General features: G+C 40.8%; 2 protein-coding genes across 4 annotated transcripts in view; both read right to left on the bottom strand.

Moving 5' to 3' along the window:
- Positions 1 to 3602: 3602 nt before the first annotated feature.
- Positions 3603 to 4499, bottom strand: LOC308088243 (uncharacterized protein; the record flags this gene model as incomplete). Its single annotated transcript, XM_080432649.1, has 3 exons — positions 3603 to 3909; positions 4030 to 4136; positions 4214 to 4499. 3 exons carry the CDS (start codon positions 4497 to 4499, stop codon positions 3664 to 3666), a joined length of 639 nt encoding a protein of 212 aa, XP_080288775.1. The 3' UTR covers positions 3603 to 3663.
- An 11577-nt stretch (positions 4500 to 16076) lies between these two features.
- Positions 16077 to 17957, bottom strand: part of LOC308088672 (uncharacterized protein) — a 36736-nt gene continuing 34855 nt past the window's right edge. For 2 of the 3 annotated variants that reach the window (XM_080433223.1, XM_080433224.1), the window contains exons 8-9: positions 17483 to 17570; positions 16077 to 17395 (exon numbers count right to left, since the gene is read on the bottom strand). In XM_080433223.1, coding sequence (XP_080289349.1) covers positions 16537 to 17395; positions 17483 to 17570 — 947 coding nt within the window. In that variant the 3' untranslated portion in view covers positions 16077 to 16536. The remainder of the gene's footprint in view (positions 17396 to 17482; positions 17571 to 17957) is intronic. The other variant, XM_080433225.1, reaches the window with a different exon arrangement.

Here is a 17957-nt window from a genome sequence, read left to right as displayed (position 1 = left end):
TAAGGAGAACTCCTTCTAACGCTATGCTCCAGAGCTGACTCAATTCCAAATACACCAAACCTTGCATTGTGTTTCTTACCCCGCCAAACACCATGCAACAGCATTGATGTGTGCAAGAAAACACACGCCAAAGAAGTCAACATGGCTAGAGTTGGTTGGGCTCCTGCCAAGAAAAACACACGCTGCTGAAGCTGCACTGAAACTGGTGACCTGTAGAATTCTGTGACTCCAGCCAGAGCCACCCTGAATAACCCATTTTTAACTCTATGGAATAACCTCGCTCGCTCTGCAATGCAGATTGATTGATTGTTTGTTTGTTTGTTTGTTTGTTTGTTTGTTTGATTGATTGATTGATTGATTGATTGATTGATTGATTGATTGATTGAATATTTTATTAGACAGAAACAGCACTTTGTCTAAAAGGATAGAACTGGTCTTGTTTCCATTGGTATTCAATTCATCAACATATAAAATAGCACCATCACAATGTAAAAATAAATAAATACAAAATAAATAAAAAGGGGGGTGAGGGTAAAGAAAGGGGGGGGGGGGTTAAGGGAGAAGTGATAACTACCTCCCCCTTTGGCCTCCTGAAAGGTGAATTTTCAGGGATGTTTTAGGCCTAGGCTACAGAATCTTTTTCTAAACGGATATATATATTAGTCCTCCGTTTTCAAAAATAATCCCAGGCCACATGACAAAGACAAATCCCTGTCCACACTAAGCGCAGAAACGCATTGATCAGCTTTCAATTTTATATCAGGTTTTATATTTACATTTATTTTATATATGAGGCCGGGGCCAAATATACATTTTGAATCACATGCTAGGGCCCAATACTGCAATAGCTGCATTATCTTAATTGCATACGTGAACAAAAATAAACGAAAACAACATTATTATGGCGCAGCTGCAGTACAAAGAGATGAGTTTTTACTTCAATTCATTCCCTGGGCAGCCGGAACAGGTCGTCCCAAAACACCCCGCCCCACGCACCTTTTGGGCGGGCCACCCGCGGCCGGTGAGCGGCTCCATGGTCGCTGGATTTTGACCCGGGGTGATTGTGTTTTAGGACGACAGACAGTGGCGTAATGCAGAATCGCGGGGCCTCTTCACGTACATGCAAAATTTCGGGTCTAATTCGGGTCTAATTCGGGTCTAATTCGGTTCTATTTGACCAATATAAATCACCTTTTTTATTTTTTTTGGCTGTAAAAATATTTGTATCAGCGCAGGCGGGGCCCCCCCTGCTGGTGGCCCCCCCGCACCGCATCACTTGCTACCCCTCCGTTACGCCACTGACGACAGACCCCGCATTCAACCCGTGTGCGCTACTCGGCGCAGAAAGAGGGTTTTCGTCACAGTATGGACTGATAGTAAAGCGCAGGGCTGCCAACATTGGACTGTCAGAATCCAGGAGATTTGGGGGGCTAGTGGCCATGACCCCACAAGCCACACCCTCACACAAACAACCCATACACCAATATATAACATTGCATTATACAGTGCTTTGTTATCAACTGTTCCACAGTCACAGACTCTGACTGCATTACAATGATCAAAAACAGAGTCAACAGTAACAAAATAAACATTACAATATTTGGACAGTGAGAATCAAGGAATGATGGATACAATTTCATCCATTAAAAGAAGTAGGTCTAGAGAAATTGATTTGATGACTGATGAAGCAATGTAAGACCCATCTTTAATAACCATTCGTTAGTTACTTAAAAGTTAATATCTCTGTATGATTGACCACACGACCCAAGTGGGGGGTCTGGGGGTCCAACCCCAGAAACTTTGTAACATATTAGATGTAATTTCCTGTGTTCTGGTGAATTTCGGGAGTCAATCCAGGAGATTGTCAGGAGACATGGTTGAAATCCAGGAGACTCCTGCAGGATCCAGGAGTGTTGGCAGCAGGATGATCATAGCATATTTTGGATGGTGTAACATAAACCCTATTTATGATCTTGAAATGAATACATTGATGAGTGACAGTTTAGAGTTGCAATTGAGATTATTATGTAGGCTACCAATTAGAGTATAGACCTGCATGTGTGTGCTGCTGCAGTATGTTTGAATGTAAGTTTAGATATAAAGCTATGATGGGTCCTATACAGGAAAGTGTTGAATATGAGACTGACAACAATCAAACTCTCTCATGATATCATTTGCTTTTCATGTGTTAGACTAGATGAATACTATCTAATGACTGAATGGTTCATTTCTATATTTAAGTTATTTGTCTTATCTTCCCTGTGCAACTTTTGTTAAAGGAGTATAGTTCACCCCCCAATTTTTTTTCTTTTTTCTATCAATTAGGCTACAAGCCTTGAATACATGGTGATTTTTTTTGTTTTTGTCGCATTCCTAAGCCAATAATTTGATGACCGTGTGGCTGCTACCAGAGACTGCGCCGGTCATCAAATTATTGTCTTAGGAATGCGACGAAAACAAAAAAATCTCCATGAATTCAAGGCTTCATGGGGTGTGTAATTGATAGAAAATAAATCTACTACTCATTTAAGCCTAAACGCCTAAAAGGCAATGTTCAATGCAAAACTCACAATTCAATCGTTAATCACAATTATTTGTGTGACGATTTGTAAAATGAATCAAGTAAAATTGTGTGATTGTGTCAGCCCTAAGAGTAGGTTATATTCATTTCTCAGCAGCTTTCATCTGATGCTTGTTGGAAAAACTGTGTGGCCCCTGCTGCTGTTATGAAACAATTGACAAATGTGTTCCTGTTCATTCAGGAATTGAATTGTTTTTATTTGTGAAGGTACAATTACTTGAATTGTATTCATAAAATGTTAAACATTGTTGACAGATTTAAAGCTATTCAAAAAGTCCACCTTACAGGGATTAGGTCTGTGTGCTTTTGAAACAGACAGTGGACTTTGAATGGGTTAGGCTCATCCATAATGGACCATACCAACTTTCAGTTCAAGTTCAAAACAAGAAGTTACACAACGTGTTCATCCAACAACAAAGTGGAAAACGTCCACAAAATGGAAAGTGGAAAAAAGTATACAACGACAATTGCTTAACTGATATTATATACTATGCCTACTTTAAGTGCCCATAAAACGATTGAAATAATAACAAACTTATACATGTATGTACATTGTTTTCCTGCTCAGAAAAAAATCTAAGCAAACAACTTAAATAAAATCAAACAGCTGATCCTTTCAACATAGAACACACGGGCATTATATATTCATTGACAATAACATGATCATGCTATTACCCATCAAAAGCAGTGATTTAAATTTCTAAAAGACAGAAGTGCATACTTTGTACAAATCTATATGTAATATCAGGAACAAACCTGCCAGTTCTATTCTGCTAATAAACATATCTTACAGTCCAACTAGATCCATACAAGAAAGTATTACTTATTTATCTCAGGACCTGATGCTTCACTATGTGAGAATCTATGAACTGACACATACAATCAACACATTGATGTTTTAAGATCACATAAGATCAGTTACAGTGAAATCTTGACTGAGGTGATGAACCGTTATTTTCATTTTATATTTCATTTTGAGATGAGCTCCTTGGAGTCACAACTCCGTTTCCCGGATCTCTGCCCCGCCTCATGGGAAATCCACCTCATACAGGTGGACTCTTACCTCTTCCCTCGGCCCAGATTCAGCATCCTCCTTGGCTATCCTCCTCTTCCTCTTCTTCATACTGGTGGTATTCTGACTCCTCACTCGAACTGGCCTCAGCACCTCCTTGGATATCCACCTCTTCATATTGGTGGTACTCTGACTCTTCACTCGAACCGGCTTCAGCACCAGAACCAACAACGTTATAGTTAACTATCTCAATGTTCTCCCGTCTTACTTTATAATAAACCATCTCAATGTTCTCCACTCCTGCATTCCTCCTGGCCTGGAAAAACACAACATCACCAATATTTAACTTACTGAATCAGATCTGTCTGTCTTAAATAAAAACAGTCCAACTCTCTCATTTATATTTCAGGCATGCATTAAATACACTATACATTACCCTCCAGAGATGATAGAGATGATAGAGGACTCTGAATATCAGCATCAACAGCAGCAGCAGCAGGATTGCGATGATAGCTCTGATTATTTCCGATGTCAGACGAGACGCTGTGAGAGAAACATGTTGGAATAAGATAACCAAACAGCATATTACGGAACAGTTCTCAATTAAAAACCTTACTTACCAGGGACAGTGAGAGAGAGGAGCTCGCTCTCAGAGGAGAAATTATGAGAAAAAACATTGATGTGATAAACACAGCTGTAATTCCTGTGGTGGTGGGTGTGGTTTGCTGCAGGAAACGTTGGCAGAGTGATTGACAGCTGGCTGGGTGTGGTTGTCTGCTGTGTCTGGGCCAGTGAAGGTGAGGTGGAAGGAGCCTCCTTGGTATTGTGGTTGGATGGAGCAGGTAATGCTGAAGTTGTAACCCTCATGAACCTGCAGCCCCTGCTGCTGCTCATCAGAAATGCCATTTATGGAGGGGAGGAAGGTGATGTTTGGCTTAAACAGTAGATCTGTAACATGATAACAGAGGTCATTTGCTGAAACAACAGAATTAAACGGAGGGAGCAAAATTAAATCAATTTAGAGATCAAACATACTGGAAAGAAATATAATGTCAAAGTTGAAGGAGGCGTTGAAGGAGGCTACTACAGTAGGTGATCATCAAAAATGCTTGTATTTTTAGCACACACTTCAAGGTATGAATATGCATATGTTTTTTCATGCCCATTCATCAATCCATTGAAAAAAATAGTTGTTAATTATATCTCCCAATGTGACCACAGATATGCTCTAGGACTGTGAAAAACACTTAATGAAAGAGAAACATCCCGTGTTTTCCCTTTAATATTATAATAAAGGAACATCCGCACTCTCTTCAGTTATATTCTTGGTTTATTCTTTAAAGGTGAACAGCCGCAGCAGACATGACTATCTAGAGAAACGGACGCGTTTCGGCACGTCGGCCTTCTTCAGCGTTTCAAACTGTAGTTTGAAACGCTGAGGAAACCAAGAATATAACTGAAGAGAGTGCAGATGTTCCTTTATTATATGTATTCTCAAGAATCTGCACCCAGTTAATCCCACAAGACTACTCCTCAAGACTCCCCTTGAGTAGAGCACGCCTTCTCCTGACGGTATTATCCGGTAGGAGAGCTGTCTTCATTCCCTTTAATATTAGACAGAAGAAATTAGAGACTGTAAAGATTACTGTTATTGTTTTTGTCACCTGAACAGATCACATCCAGTCTGTGAGAAGAAGAACCAGACTTCTTTGCTCCACACTCCCTCAGTGAAGACTCAGACCCCACACAGGAAGATATAATCCTCCATACAGGTGCGTGTGTAGAACCAGAACTACTTTCTGTTGAAACAGAAGAGCCAGTCCAGCTGTCTACACACTACAGACGATGAATTCAGACGAATCATCCGCTGGATTCCACAGTCCCTGGTGTTTCATCTCCACTATGCTAATACAGTAACTGGTTCCTCCAACCAATCTGACACCAATAGACTCTGTACAGAGACAATCATTCCCTGCCAGAGGTTTTTTTTTATTTTACTTCCCCCAGTGCCAGTGTTTAATTTTTTTTTACACAGGAGCCGAGATACAGGATTTTAAAGTAATAAGTTAACCAAGGAGTGAATGGAGCTAGAAATCTTTGGATCGTGATATCTCTGGTTCTGTGTGGATAAATTAAAAAAAAAAAAAAAAAAAAAAAAAAAAACTATTTTTTTTTAAACGGTTATACTCGTGGATGGCAGTAAACGGGTGTATTTTTCATCAACGGTTATACTCGTGATTGGCAGGTAAAGTGTAAGAGAGTAAGTAGTAAAATAACTTTCATAATAAAATTATAATCCAAATAAAAAGCGCAGTATCGCTTGTTAATTAATTTGCTCCAGGTGTCTGTGTAAGCTCAGAAGCTCATTTAAGTGGGCATTGGGCAAAATCAGAGCCCCTGTGACCGTTTTGGTTGATAAAGATAGCAGTAGTTGTAGTTGAGCACTGTTTGGCAGTACTTGTTGCTACAGAGCATGCTAATGAATGCTAAGTGCTAATGACAAATGTATGCTATATAACGGATGTCACTGGTTACAATGTGGAATAGAAACGACGGACGCTTCCCATCAGCTGTCATCAGGCAACAGTTTCAAGTGATAGGAAAAAATTTTGACTGATCAGAAGTAAATCAACTTGGATGTTGTTGTGCTCACACACACACACACACACACACACACACACACACACACACAGTTTGAGCCTTCACTTGCTGTGCTGCTGCGCAACAGGGCAGATCTCCACCAGGCCAGGTGGCCCTACCCAGGTCCATGAAATTGATAGGCAGTCTACAGCAGCCAATTAGAATGAAATCTGCTAAAACTGACTCATACACTAATACAGAACCATATATAGGCTAAATATTGTCTCTGACTCTCTGTCGGTTGGGAAAACTGTTCCTTTTATTTTAAAACAATTTCAAATGGTGAAAAAAGCCTATAATTATTAAAAATTAAGAAATACTATATTTTAAATAGTGAAAAATACAGAAAATAGGGGAAATACATAAAATCTCTAATCTGTGATTCTAATGTGATTAATGTGACCCCTACAGTCAGTGAAGTCCAGGGCTGAATGTGACAAATATTGAGACAAATAGGCTATAACCCAATACATAATTTTATTAAATAAATGGGTTATATTTTACAGATAGTTACACTATTCTTGTACTATATTAAAATTAAATCATCCTTAACCTTCAGGTTAATTCATTATTTCCGTGGACTTAAAAATCATCGTTTTTTTTGATGGCCTTCTTTTTGATTGGCCTTTTACAGGCCCTACCAGCCTGTAGGGCCACATTATAATACCAGCCTGTAGGGGGAGGTAAAGAGTCACATTATAATACCAGCCTGTAGGGGGAGGTAGAGAGTAACCTATTATAATACCAACCTGTAGGGGGAGGTAGAGAGTAACATATTATATTACCAGCCTGTAGGGGGAGGTAGAGAGTAATATATTATAATACCAGCCTGTAGGGAGAGGTAGAGAGTAACATATCATAATACCAGCCTGTAGGGGGAGGTAGAGAGTAACATATTATAATAGCAGCCTGTAGGGGGAGGTAGAGAGTAACATATTATAATAGCAGCCTGTAGGGGGAGGTAGAGAGTAACATATTATAATACCAGCCTGTAGGAGGAGGTATTATATCGGTGCCGCGCTATGAGCTTGTAGATCTGCTATTTTTGAATACCCAAAAATCTTAAAATGACACACAGATGCGTTCCCGGTCTTAATGGATTAATACAGAGGTCTTCAACAGGGGGTCCGCGACCCCTAGGGGGTCCGCGGAGGTACTGCAGGGGGTCCGCGAAATTGTTGTTTGATTAAACAATATTTTTGTTTGAAAAAAGAATTAAACTTGTTTTTATTTTTTTCCCCCAAAATGTCAAATTGTCTTTACACTTAACATTAATCCATAGCAAACAGATAATTGGAGGCACAATGCACAATAACATGGTATGTTTATACATATTTTGTAGAGATTTTTTTTAATACTATTTTTATTTTGCACACCTACTGGGGCAGGTGCGTAGGAGCAGGCAATATAAAACACAATTTTATACATAAATATACAATATGTGGTAGCCCCCCCTACCCTACGAGGTAGGGGGTCCCTGCTCCATCTCCCCATCAGTTTGGGGGTCCCTGGCCTGAAAAGGTTGAAGACCCCTGGATTAATAGAAGTTTTACCACCGCTGGCCTGCACTCCCTTTGGCCAATTTCAATATAGGAAGACATTGTTGCGACATTTATTTGGGTCTTAAATTACATTTGTTGAGGTCTTAAAAGGGTCTTAAAAAGTCTTACATTTTACTTTCAAAATGGTGCAGGAACCCTGTAACAGAGGTAATTTGCTGAAACAACACATTTAAACGGAGGTAATGTGCTGTACACTGCACGGCACTGTACTGTACTGTACTGTACTGTGCCGTGCCGTGCCGTGCCGTGCCGTGCCGTGCCGTGCCGTGCTGTACTGTACTGTGCTGTGCTGTACTGTACTGTACTGTATTGTTATAGCACAGCATAGCACAGCACTGTACTGTACTCTACTGTACTTCACTGCAAGGGCGTACCGTTATAGAGGCCAATGGGGCCATGGCCTGGTCTGGAAAATTCTGCTCCCCCAAGGGGAAAAAAACAAAAAAACAACATAACATTAGCCCCAACATTGGCCCCTCACCCTATTCTCTTCTAGCCAACCACAGGAATTCGCCTTTGTTTTCAAGTCGGGCTTATTTGCATTCGGCCAAATTGTTAATGGGGGGGTCATTAAAAACCGGTTTCCCCGTCAAACCGAAACCGGTTCTCTTGCCAGGTAAACAGTATAAAGCGGGTCCAGAGATAGCTCTACATTTCATTATTGTTGTGACTTGTGACTAGTCTACTACTCTACAACATGAAGAAGCTCAAGCCACCAACCAAAAAACGATTCGTCCAGAGCAGCATGCTACTACACTTCGCCGCCAGCTCCAGCAAGACGCCAGCAAAGGAGGACAGCAGCAGTGCCAGGACACCAGCGCTCATCACCGTGCCAGCGGTGACGACTGCCCCACCAGCGGCTGCTGGTGGGGGGCCAGTGGGGCCACAACCAGCAGCGCCCACCACAACGCCAGACCCGCCACCACCAGCAACCATCGCCGTGGCCAACAGCACCATACCAGTGCGCCCCTGCTCCCCGGATTCCAGCGGCGCAGTTGCGCCTACAGACCTCTCTGCTACGGACATAAAGAAGGACTACAAAGATACCTGGGATACAAAGAAGTAACCGCAAGTGGCCGTGGCTCAGTCCTAAATCAGTTGACAAACACTGATGGGATTTATGCTGAGAAACTCGAGAAGAACCGCGATCATCTCAAAGCTGTTTTGGACGTCATCCTTGTCTGTGCAAGCCCCGTCGTATTAAGCTGTAACAGACTAGGCTGCTATATGTTTGCACTGCAGTGCACTGTATTTGATTTGTTAACTTTGTTAACATTGATTATACTTGCATATTGTGTTTTATTCACGTTTCTCTCTCTCTTGCATTAACGCTGATGGTAATTCTCAAAGACTGTCACTTATCAGCCATCGTTGCGCATCGTACGCGCCTGCTTCACTGTACTGTACTGTACTGTACTGCGCTGCACTGTACTGTACTGTACTGTACTGTACTGTACTGTACTGTACTGTACTGTACTGTACTGTACTGTACTGTACTGTACTGTACTGTACAGCTGTTACGACCAGTGGCCGTAGTTATTATTATTAGTATTATTATTATGATTGTATTTCCGAGACTATGTTATTTTGTATTGGATTATGCTGCTAACTACCCACGGATTGGTCCATTCACTTCGTCGCCATGGCAACGACAGGCTGGCAGGCCGCACCTCGTCTATATAAGCTCAGTCTGGAACTGTCAGCTGGGGGGGAAGCAACAGCACTTGCTACGTGCTAGCGTAGACTCTGATCCTCCTTTCCCCCTCAACCAAACCTAATGATATCACAGTGACTATGATGGTGCTCTGAAGATCCCTTCGGGGAAACCTTCTTTTGTTCAGTTATAGTTAGATTCTATTGTTGGTTAGCCTGATTTAATTCCTTTGTGTTCTGTTGTTTATTTCTTGAGTTCATTCTATTTCAAAGACATATATATACAATGTCAAAGTCATATATATTCTATTTAAAAGACATTTATCCAACCATTGTACCATACAATATTGGTTAATAAATTCACTTTATTTGCAAAAGCTGTTGTTTCCTTCAATTGTGTTACGATTCTTACCCTAGACAACTGAAATGTACTGTACTAAATTGTACTGTACTGTATTGTTATTGTACAGCACTGTACTGTAATGTACTGTACTGTACTGTTATTGTACAGCATACTGTACTGTACTGTACTGTACTGTACTGTTATTGTACAGCATACTGTACTGTACTGTACTGTTATTGTACAGCATACTGTACTGTACTGTACTGTACTGTTATTGTACAGCATACTGTACTGTACTGTACTGTACTGTACTGTACTGTACTGTACTGTACTGTACTGTTATTGTACAGCACTGCACTGCACTGTACTGTACTGTACTGTACTGTACTGTACTGTTATTGGTTACTAGTTAACAATTTAGTGAAGAATCTAGGCCCTGAAAAATCCATTGGCATCCTTTTCTTTCACGCTTTCACTGGATGTGATTTTGTGTCAACCTTTCGTGGAAAAGGCAAAAAGACAGCATGGAAAACCTGGCAAGTGTGGCCTGAAGTGTCTCATATCTTCCAGAAGCTCAGTCAATAGGCCTACCCACCAGTAACTGATGACGCAGATCTCAGCATGCATGAGAACTTTGTCATTACAATGTATGACAAGAACAGAACTGCTGATGGGGTTGATGATGCAAGATTTGACCTGTTTGCATGGAAGCAGCGGTCCTATGATGCCACTCCACCTACAAGGGCATCTCTAGCACATCATGTGAAGCGTGACACTTATCAAGTTGCCTGTGTCTGGAGCCAGGCAACTAGGGCTGTGAATCTTCTGCTATCTCACGATTCGATTTGATTCCGATTCTTGGGGTCACGATTCAGTTTTTTTTCAAAAGAAAGGATTCTCGATTCAAAAACGATGTTTTTCGATTCAAAACGATTCTCGATTCAAAACATAGGATTTCAGGATCTAGTCCAGTCTGCTGGCATGAGAGCAGAGTACATTTACGTAGCTTTTATAATTGTAAAGGTTTTATCAACTAAACACACAAAGGTAAATCCAAGATCCCCCCCAAAAAATATAAATAATTAAAGCTGCAAGCAGCGATGAACGGGCCCTCGATGTTCTGTCCAAGATACAACCCTGTAAGAATACAGGGCTTAATTTCAGCCTGTCCCTATTGGCCGTCTAAGTGTACCTAGCAAATTTCGTAGGTATTCGATGCTCAGAACCAGTGTTATGGCTGTTTAAAGGCCGGCCAATAGGAAGACAGAGGGGGCGGGGCTTCAGAAATTACAGGTCGTCCCTATTAGTGGTCTAAATCCACATACCAAATCTGTACTCTGTAGCATGCTGCGAACTCGAGTTATGGCTGTTTAAAGCCCAGCCAATAGGAACACAGTGGGGGCGGGGCTTAAGCAATTTCAGCCATAGACATATAAAGGTAGACGCCTCATTCGGCTCTGAAGCGTTTGTATCTCGGGCGCACTTCCTGCTTCCGCAGGGCTGCCGTGTGCGTCACAGAAGCGGAAGTTTGGTAGGCCAATCAGAGGCAGGTGGGGGCGGGTCTTTTTGTAACCCAGCTTTTTAACCCTTTAAGAGGCAGCAGCTGTGCGCAGCATCTAGTTAGTTGGAACTTGGCAAACTCCACACTCTATTTGTGAAATTCAAATAAGAGACATGGTCCTTTTTCATATCAAGGTCCATTATTTATTCAGCATTTGAGTCACGGAACACCGTTTGATAAGCTGGTAGCCTCTCACACCCAAAACGTAGAATATGTTATCGTTCGATAAGATGTTGTCAAAATAACAATTGTTTACGTTCTCTAATTGTGTACTTGTTTAGTAAGTAATTCAGATGTTTAACAATCTGACTCTTGACAGTGTGAAATGTTATACTCAAGATTTAAAGATCTATAAGGGTCCATTTGGTTATCAACTCTCCATCATTTAGCTGGGTACCACCTGGAACCCCCTCAAGGACCACTGGTGGTTCCCGGACCACTGGTTGAGAACCATTGCACTGACAAGTCCCGGAAAAGACGCACTGTGATTGGCCAGTAGTCAACGCACTGTGAGCGCTGTGATTGGCCAGTAGTCACTTTGAGTGACAGGTTCCCTGCGGAAGACGGAAGAGCCGCCGTGTATTGCGATACCAGTCGCCCCAATGAACTGCAGAGGCCAATGAGGTATCTAGGTTTCTAATATCTATGATTTCAGCCTGTCCCTATAGAGCATCGCAGTTCCCGCCCACTTCCTGGTTCCACTTCAAAAAACTCAATGCATTTTTCCCATTGACATTTCCAAAAATATATATATCAATTAATTTAAGCCTAGAATCAAGCCATCCAGGGTCCTGGTGAATCAAACCATAAAACATTTTTTTCTGTGATTTTTTTTATTTTATATTTAATTATTTAATAAATACCCTTTGTTTTGCCGTTTTCAAAAAAGTTTGGCTTGATTCTAGGCTTAAATTAATTGATATAAATATTTTTGGAAATGTCAATGGGAAAAATGCATTGAGTATTTTGCAGTGGAAACCGGAAGAGGCAATAGGAATTGTAGATCGGCTATTCTCACTTTCTGTTTGGCGTTGAAGTTTGACGCTTTGCCACGGTCATGCCGTTTTACGAAAGCTTTTGATAACTTTTCATTGTTAACGTCTTTTGTGTACTTTGAGCGAATTTGAGGCTGATCCGACAATCCGCCTTGGAGGAGTTCGTTAAAGTACAACGCGTGAAAATGGCGTGAAATGCACAAAAACGCTACTATCAATTCAAAATGGCCGACTTCCAGTTTGGTTTCGTCATGGCTCCAAGAGACTTTTTCGTAAGTCGGGACATGATACAGGTGTATACCGATTGTTATACGTGTAGAAAAACCGTATTGTCGGGCTTGAAGCACAAACTTTTGTAGGGGGCGCTATTGAGCCATTAGGACACGCCCCTTTTTTAAACAATTAAAATACGTAATTCTTCGCCACTTGTGATATGTGTGCAAAGTTGCGTAACTTTTGGAGTACGTTTAGGCCCTCATTTTCCCGATTCATTATCGGGAAAATAATCATTGCAGTTTCAATAGGGCCTTGCACTAGTGTGCAGTGCTCGGGCCCTAATAAATTATAAATAAATTAAAGCCGCAAGCAGCGATGAACGGGCCCTCGACGTTCTGTCCAAGATACAAGCCTTTAAGGCTACATAGCTTAAAGGGATATTTCACTTTCAAAAAAACTTTTTGTCATTTTATCGTCTATTCAGGCTTTTGTGAGCCCCCCAGACAGTTTATAAGTTGCTAGATTTAGTATTTAGATATTTGATATTCATTTTATCAGACACGCCCCCTTCCTATACAAACCCATTATAACTTCAAACTCCATTTTAACCCGTTAGATTCATCAAAAACACCCGTCCTTGGTTCTGCTGACTCACCCTGCCCTCCTAATACGTGAGGGGGCCGTGTTTTTTTGATAACTTTTTTCACAATTGATTTGTCACAACTATATTCTGATGCCAAAATAATCAAAATTGGATTATCCAATCACAATCCGAGTCAAAAACCACACAAAATGTCTTTCGCTGGCAGCCATCCTGGAAAATGGCAGCCATATCGTTTTTTTTTTGCATGGCTAACGGGCTTTTGTGAAAATGTGGCGCTTGTACGATTCTTTAAAAAAATGGACTTAAGCTGCCTGACTATTAGGGGGCCAAGCACGTAATGCTGTGACTCCCGAAGAAGAATACATCCGGAAATCAAATGGAACCATTTGGTTCCATTTGTACACTGTAATTTAACCATTAAACCCTGTAGTGTGTACTTAGTTGACTGGGGTCCCCCAGGGCTCTACACTAGCCCCGCTGGTATTTCAATGTGAAATGGGTTCCAGGGGGTCTTTTTATACGTTGGCGATTAGACAATAGCTGTGTAGCTTTGTGTTATGGGCTTTGTGTGCTCCCACCACCACCCCAGCACCACCAGTAGGCTCTGCTTTCCCTAAGGGCAGCTACACACATGCAAGGCTCACGTGATATATGCGCGAGACAGAGACAGGACGCTATTGATTGACGTTAAATAATTATCTCTCTCTCTCTTTCTCTCTCTCTCTCGCTCTCTCTGTCAAAAGCGTTGCTTGGCTTCCGCGCATTTTAAGCTGGAATATAAACCCGAAATCAAACCAACCACTACCACTGGTTATGTGCAGCATTTCACTTGATGTTGAATCTCAACCAGACAACTGGTGTCAACCTTATTGAGAGGAAGATAATGCAGAGGGGGAACGGTGAAATCAGCGTGGGCAGTGCAGTCAGGGGGCCCTACGGCCACAGTGGCCGTAGGGCATGTAATTTTTCGAGGGGCATACGGCCAAAGAGAAGGGCCGTCGTGGCCGCCGTGAAATTCCTGTCCTGGCTGCCTTATCACTGACTGATCACTGGGGGAGATGCGGTCATTGTGTGTACACGTGTGCACAAAGCGTGCACATGTGCGGTGCCGGCCAGTCTGTGTCTTTAAGTGGCTTGTGTGAGTGGTGCACTGTGCCTCATGTTTGAGCTAAATTATTGTAATTAGTTGTGGCTTTGTGTCAAGCAGTGACGTATGTTTATTCCATACTCATACAGACAGATGCGGCTGGCACCGCTTACCAATACAAGCTCAGAGTGTGTCAGACAAAGTGGTTAATGCATTTGAAAGCATGGATTGAATTGATAAGACTATCTAAAATATATATATAAATATATATATATATATATATATATATGGCAGGCTATACATTTATTCCTGCTACAAAATATTTGCTCTCATGTACACAAGATGTAATAAAGAAACATTACAAAATGTCTTTGGCCTACAAATATATAAACTTGGGCCAGTGCACTGCTGACTGGAGGAGTCTGATTTCACCTTACCAGAGTAAAACTTCTTTGTACTAAACCCAATATACTTCTAAAAACACAACATCCAAACATTTATGACAGCACTCACTCAACAAATAACTTTTAAAAGAAAAAAAAGGAAAGAGACAAAGTGTCTTTGTTTGAAACTTCAGTTCTTTTTTTTAGAAAAATACTGTAAAAAATACTGTAAAAATAAAACAACAAATTATGCCACAATACAACTGTCTTAGTGTGAAACCTGAGCTTGTTTTGCTGAACACAGAGTTTATATCCTGGCTGAGTCAAGCACACACGGAGCTCCCAGTTGACCACCAAAACACTCGCCCCAAAACACAGTCGCCCACCTGGTATTCCTAAACGTAACCTTATTCCTAAACGTAACATCAGTAAAACTATGCCTAAACCTAAACTTATTTCTAACCTTATCCTCAGTAAAACAAATACAAGAACCGCTGGTCCGCGAAAACAAATGGGGAGTAGCGTGCTTTGGGGCGAGACTTTCGGTTACCCCAGTCAGCCAACGTCGCTGCAGCCGTGGAGTAATTAAACAAATTACACGGATTATGTTCACACTAACACCCTGGAGCGATTTAGAAGCACTTTATATGAAATCTAACACTTATGTAGTGTTTTATTGTTGGACATTCATCATGGCAGGTTATAACATGGACTTTTGGGACAGGACAGCCCCTCTTTGCCGGTACGACGTTCAGGTCCGCCGTATCGGCCCGTTCCGACCCACTTTCACCCCTGAGTACCTGCCAGGCGAGTACAGTGATGGTCCCATGAAGACAAAGCCACACATTTGCAATTATGTGTGCGAGGGTCGATTCACTGCATGTGTGTCGGTGTCCGCGGACGGACGATGAGCAATGGCGCCCATGACGCATCTATTGTTCTGGGGGGAGGGGGTTGATTTCTTTCTTTTTCATTCGGCACACCTAGCATTATCCTCACGGCACAAAAAAGGTCCGATTGCCAGGGTTGACAAACACTGGGATATGGTATAAGTGAAAACTTAAAGCCATGAACCCATAACTTACAGCATACAACAGCACCATCTTGTGTCTGTAGCAATAATGAATTTTGCAGTAGCTCTGTGTGGAACATTGATTGATGGCTGCATGTCATGATGTCATTGGTTGAAATGTGTTGGTACTTGCTGATAAGCCTGCATTATATTTGTCTTACATGAAGAAATCTCACACACACACGCGCACACACACACACACACACACACACACACACACACACACACACACACACACACACACACACACACAATGAAAAAGTATAATTTAAAATGGTTAAGTTTCATGTTTCATTTCAGCTTTAATAACCTACCAGATACCAGTACACACAATACAACTGATTCATTTGTACAGTATTGCCAGATGTGTCATCATCATCATCACACATAAAGGATCCATCTTTTGAGCTTGCTTAGAGTATAACACTCTTGATTTTGTGTTGTGTTGTGGTCTGTTAGATTGCCTTTGCACACAAAACGAGATGCGGCATCTCAAGGGGTTATCATCATCATCATCATCATCAACAGAAATATTTACATCATCAACAGCAAAGTCATAGTTCACAGTTGTTCATTGAACTCTTCCCCCTTGTTTCATGATATTTGCATAATTATATATCCAGATACATTTACGAATTCCATAATTACTCCACATGAAGCTCTTGTCTAAATAGACCTTCCCATCCCCACACAATCATCACAATTATGTTAACAACTTTCATGCATTTATCAGTTTAGTAGTATATATGCTACAGAGATTCAAACAATATGGAATTCTCTGTCATTCATGTTTTGCACCCAGGTCTCCCGCGTGGAAAGCCAACATCTTAACTCCAAATGATGAGATTCCCTTTCATCATTTCTTCATATGCGAAGAAGGATTGGAAAGTCAAAACCAAACCCAACACGATACCAAAATTGACACCAGCAACACTAAGAGTAAAAACAATGCAGAAACAAAACCCTATAACCTTTCCAATAAATTTTTTAGGGTCTTCTAGGGTCTGAACAAAACAACAGAAAAAACAAAACAAAAAAACAAAACCAACAATAATGACATTAACAAAACCAACATCAGCAACCACACCACTAACAACACATGACCCCACAAAACCAAAAATAGGTTTCTCTATATGTCTATATGTATCAGGGAAATAGAATGGTAAAAAAACAAGAACAAAAACAACAACACCAACAGTAAGACCAATAACTACACCACCAACACCAGCAATCACACCACCAACAACAACACTACATACAAGAACAACATACTCTACATCCCTACGAGCAAAATGACGCTTAAGACAATTAAAACCTATACAAACACCAAAAAAAAAATACCCAACAGCAACACCAATAACAACACCACAACCAGTGACACAACCAAAAACAACACCACAAACATCAACAAACACAACATAACTTATACCACCAGCAAAACCATATTTCTCAACAATAAAGTTCAAAGGACCAAAGGTACATAACAAACAAGAAAAAGTTAAAACAAAACAACCAACAAAAGCAACAAAAGCACCATAAAGTACAGTTAAAACAAGCCAACCAACAAAAGCAACAAAAGCACCATTAAGTACATCAGTGATGTTTCTTGATGATGAAATCTCTCCACATGTAGAATCACTTGAATGATTTCCTGGTGTTATCAGTTGAAGTCCAATGGATTCACAGCTGGAATAGTATTTGAATTAGTTCATGTTAATTTGATGAATTTGCATGATGAAGGTTGGACTTGACTCTTCTGTAAATGACACTTACTCTGTGTGTTGTTGACAAGTTGTAAATGTACCATCTGAATATGTTTCACCAGTACAGTCAGCACACACAGTATCTGTAGATGATGTTCCTATAATAAAACAAAACAGAGTCACAACACAAGATACAAGGTCAACATACTTCAATAAATATTCCAGTTCATATTTGCAAGGGAACATATTACCACATGAACCATAGCGTCCCTCAGTGGTGGTAAAAGTACTCACATTTCTTACTTAAGTAAAACTATCAATACTGCAGTGTAGAAATACTGTTACAAGTAAAAGTACAAAAGTATTGGTATCAAAATATACTTTAAGTACCAAAAGTAAAAGTACTCTTTATGCATAATATCCCATTTCACAAGTTTTCAAATGTATAAAACGTATACAAATCTTTAGAAAATAGCAGATCTACAAGCTCATTGTGACGCATTGTGAGCTTGTAGATTGGCTATTTTCAAATGGCCGAAATATAT

Source organism: Gymnoscopelus braueri (genome assembly GCF_963280865.1).
Source record: "Gymnoscopelus braueri genome assembly, chromosome: 7".
Lineage (NCBI taxonomy): Eukaryota > Metazoa > Chordata > Actinopteri > Myctophiformes > Myctophidae > Gymnoscopelus > Gymnoscopelus braueri.
This window is presented reverse-complemented; position numbering and strand designations above follow the sequence as displayed.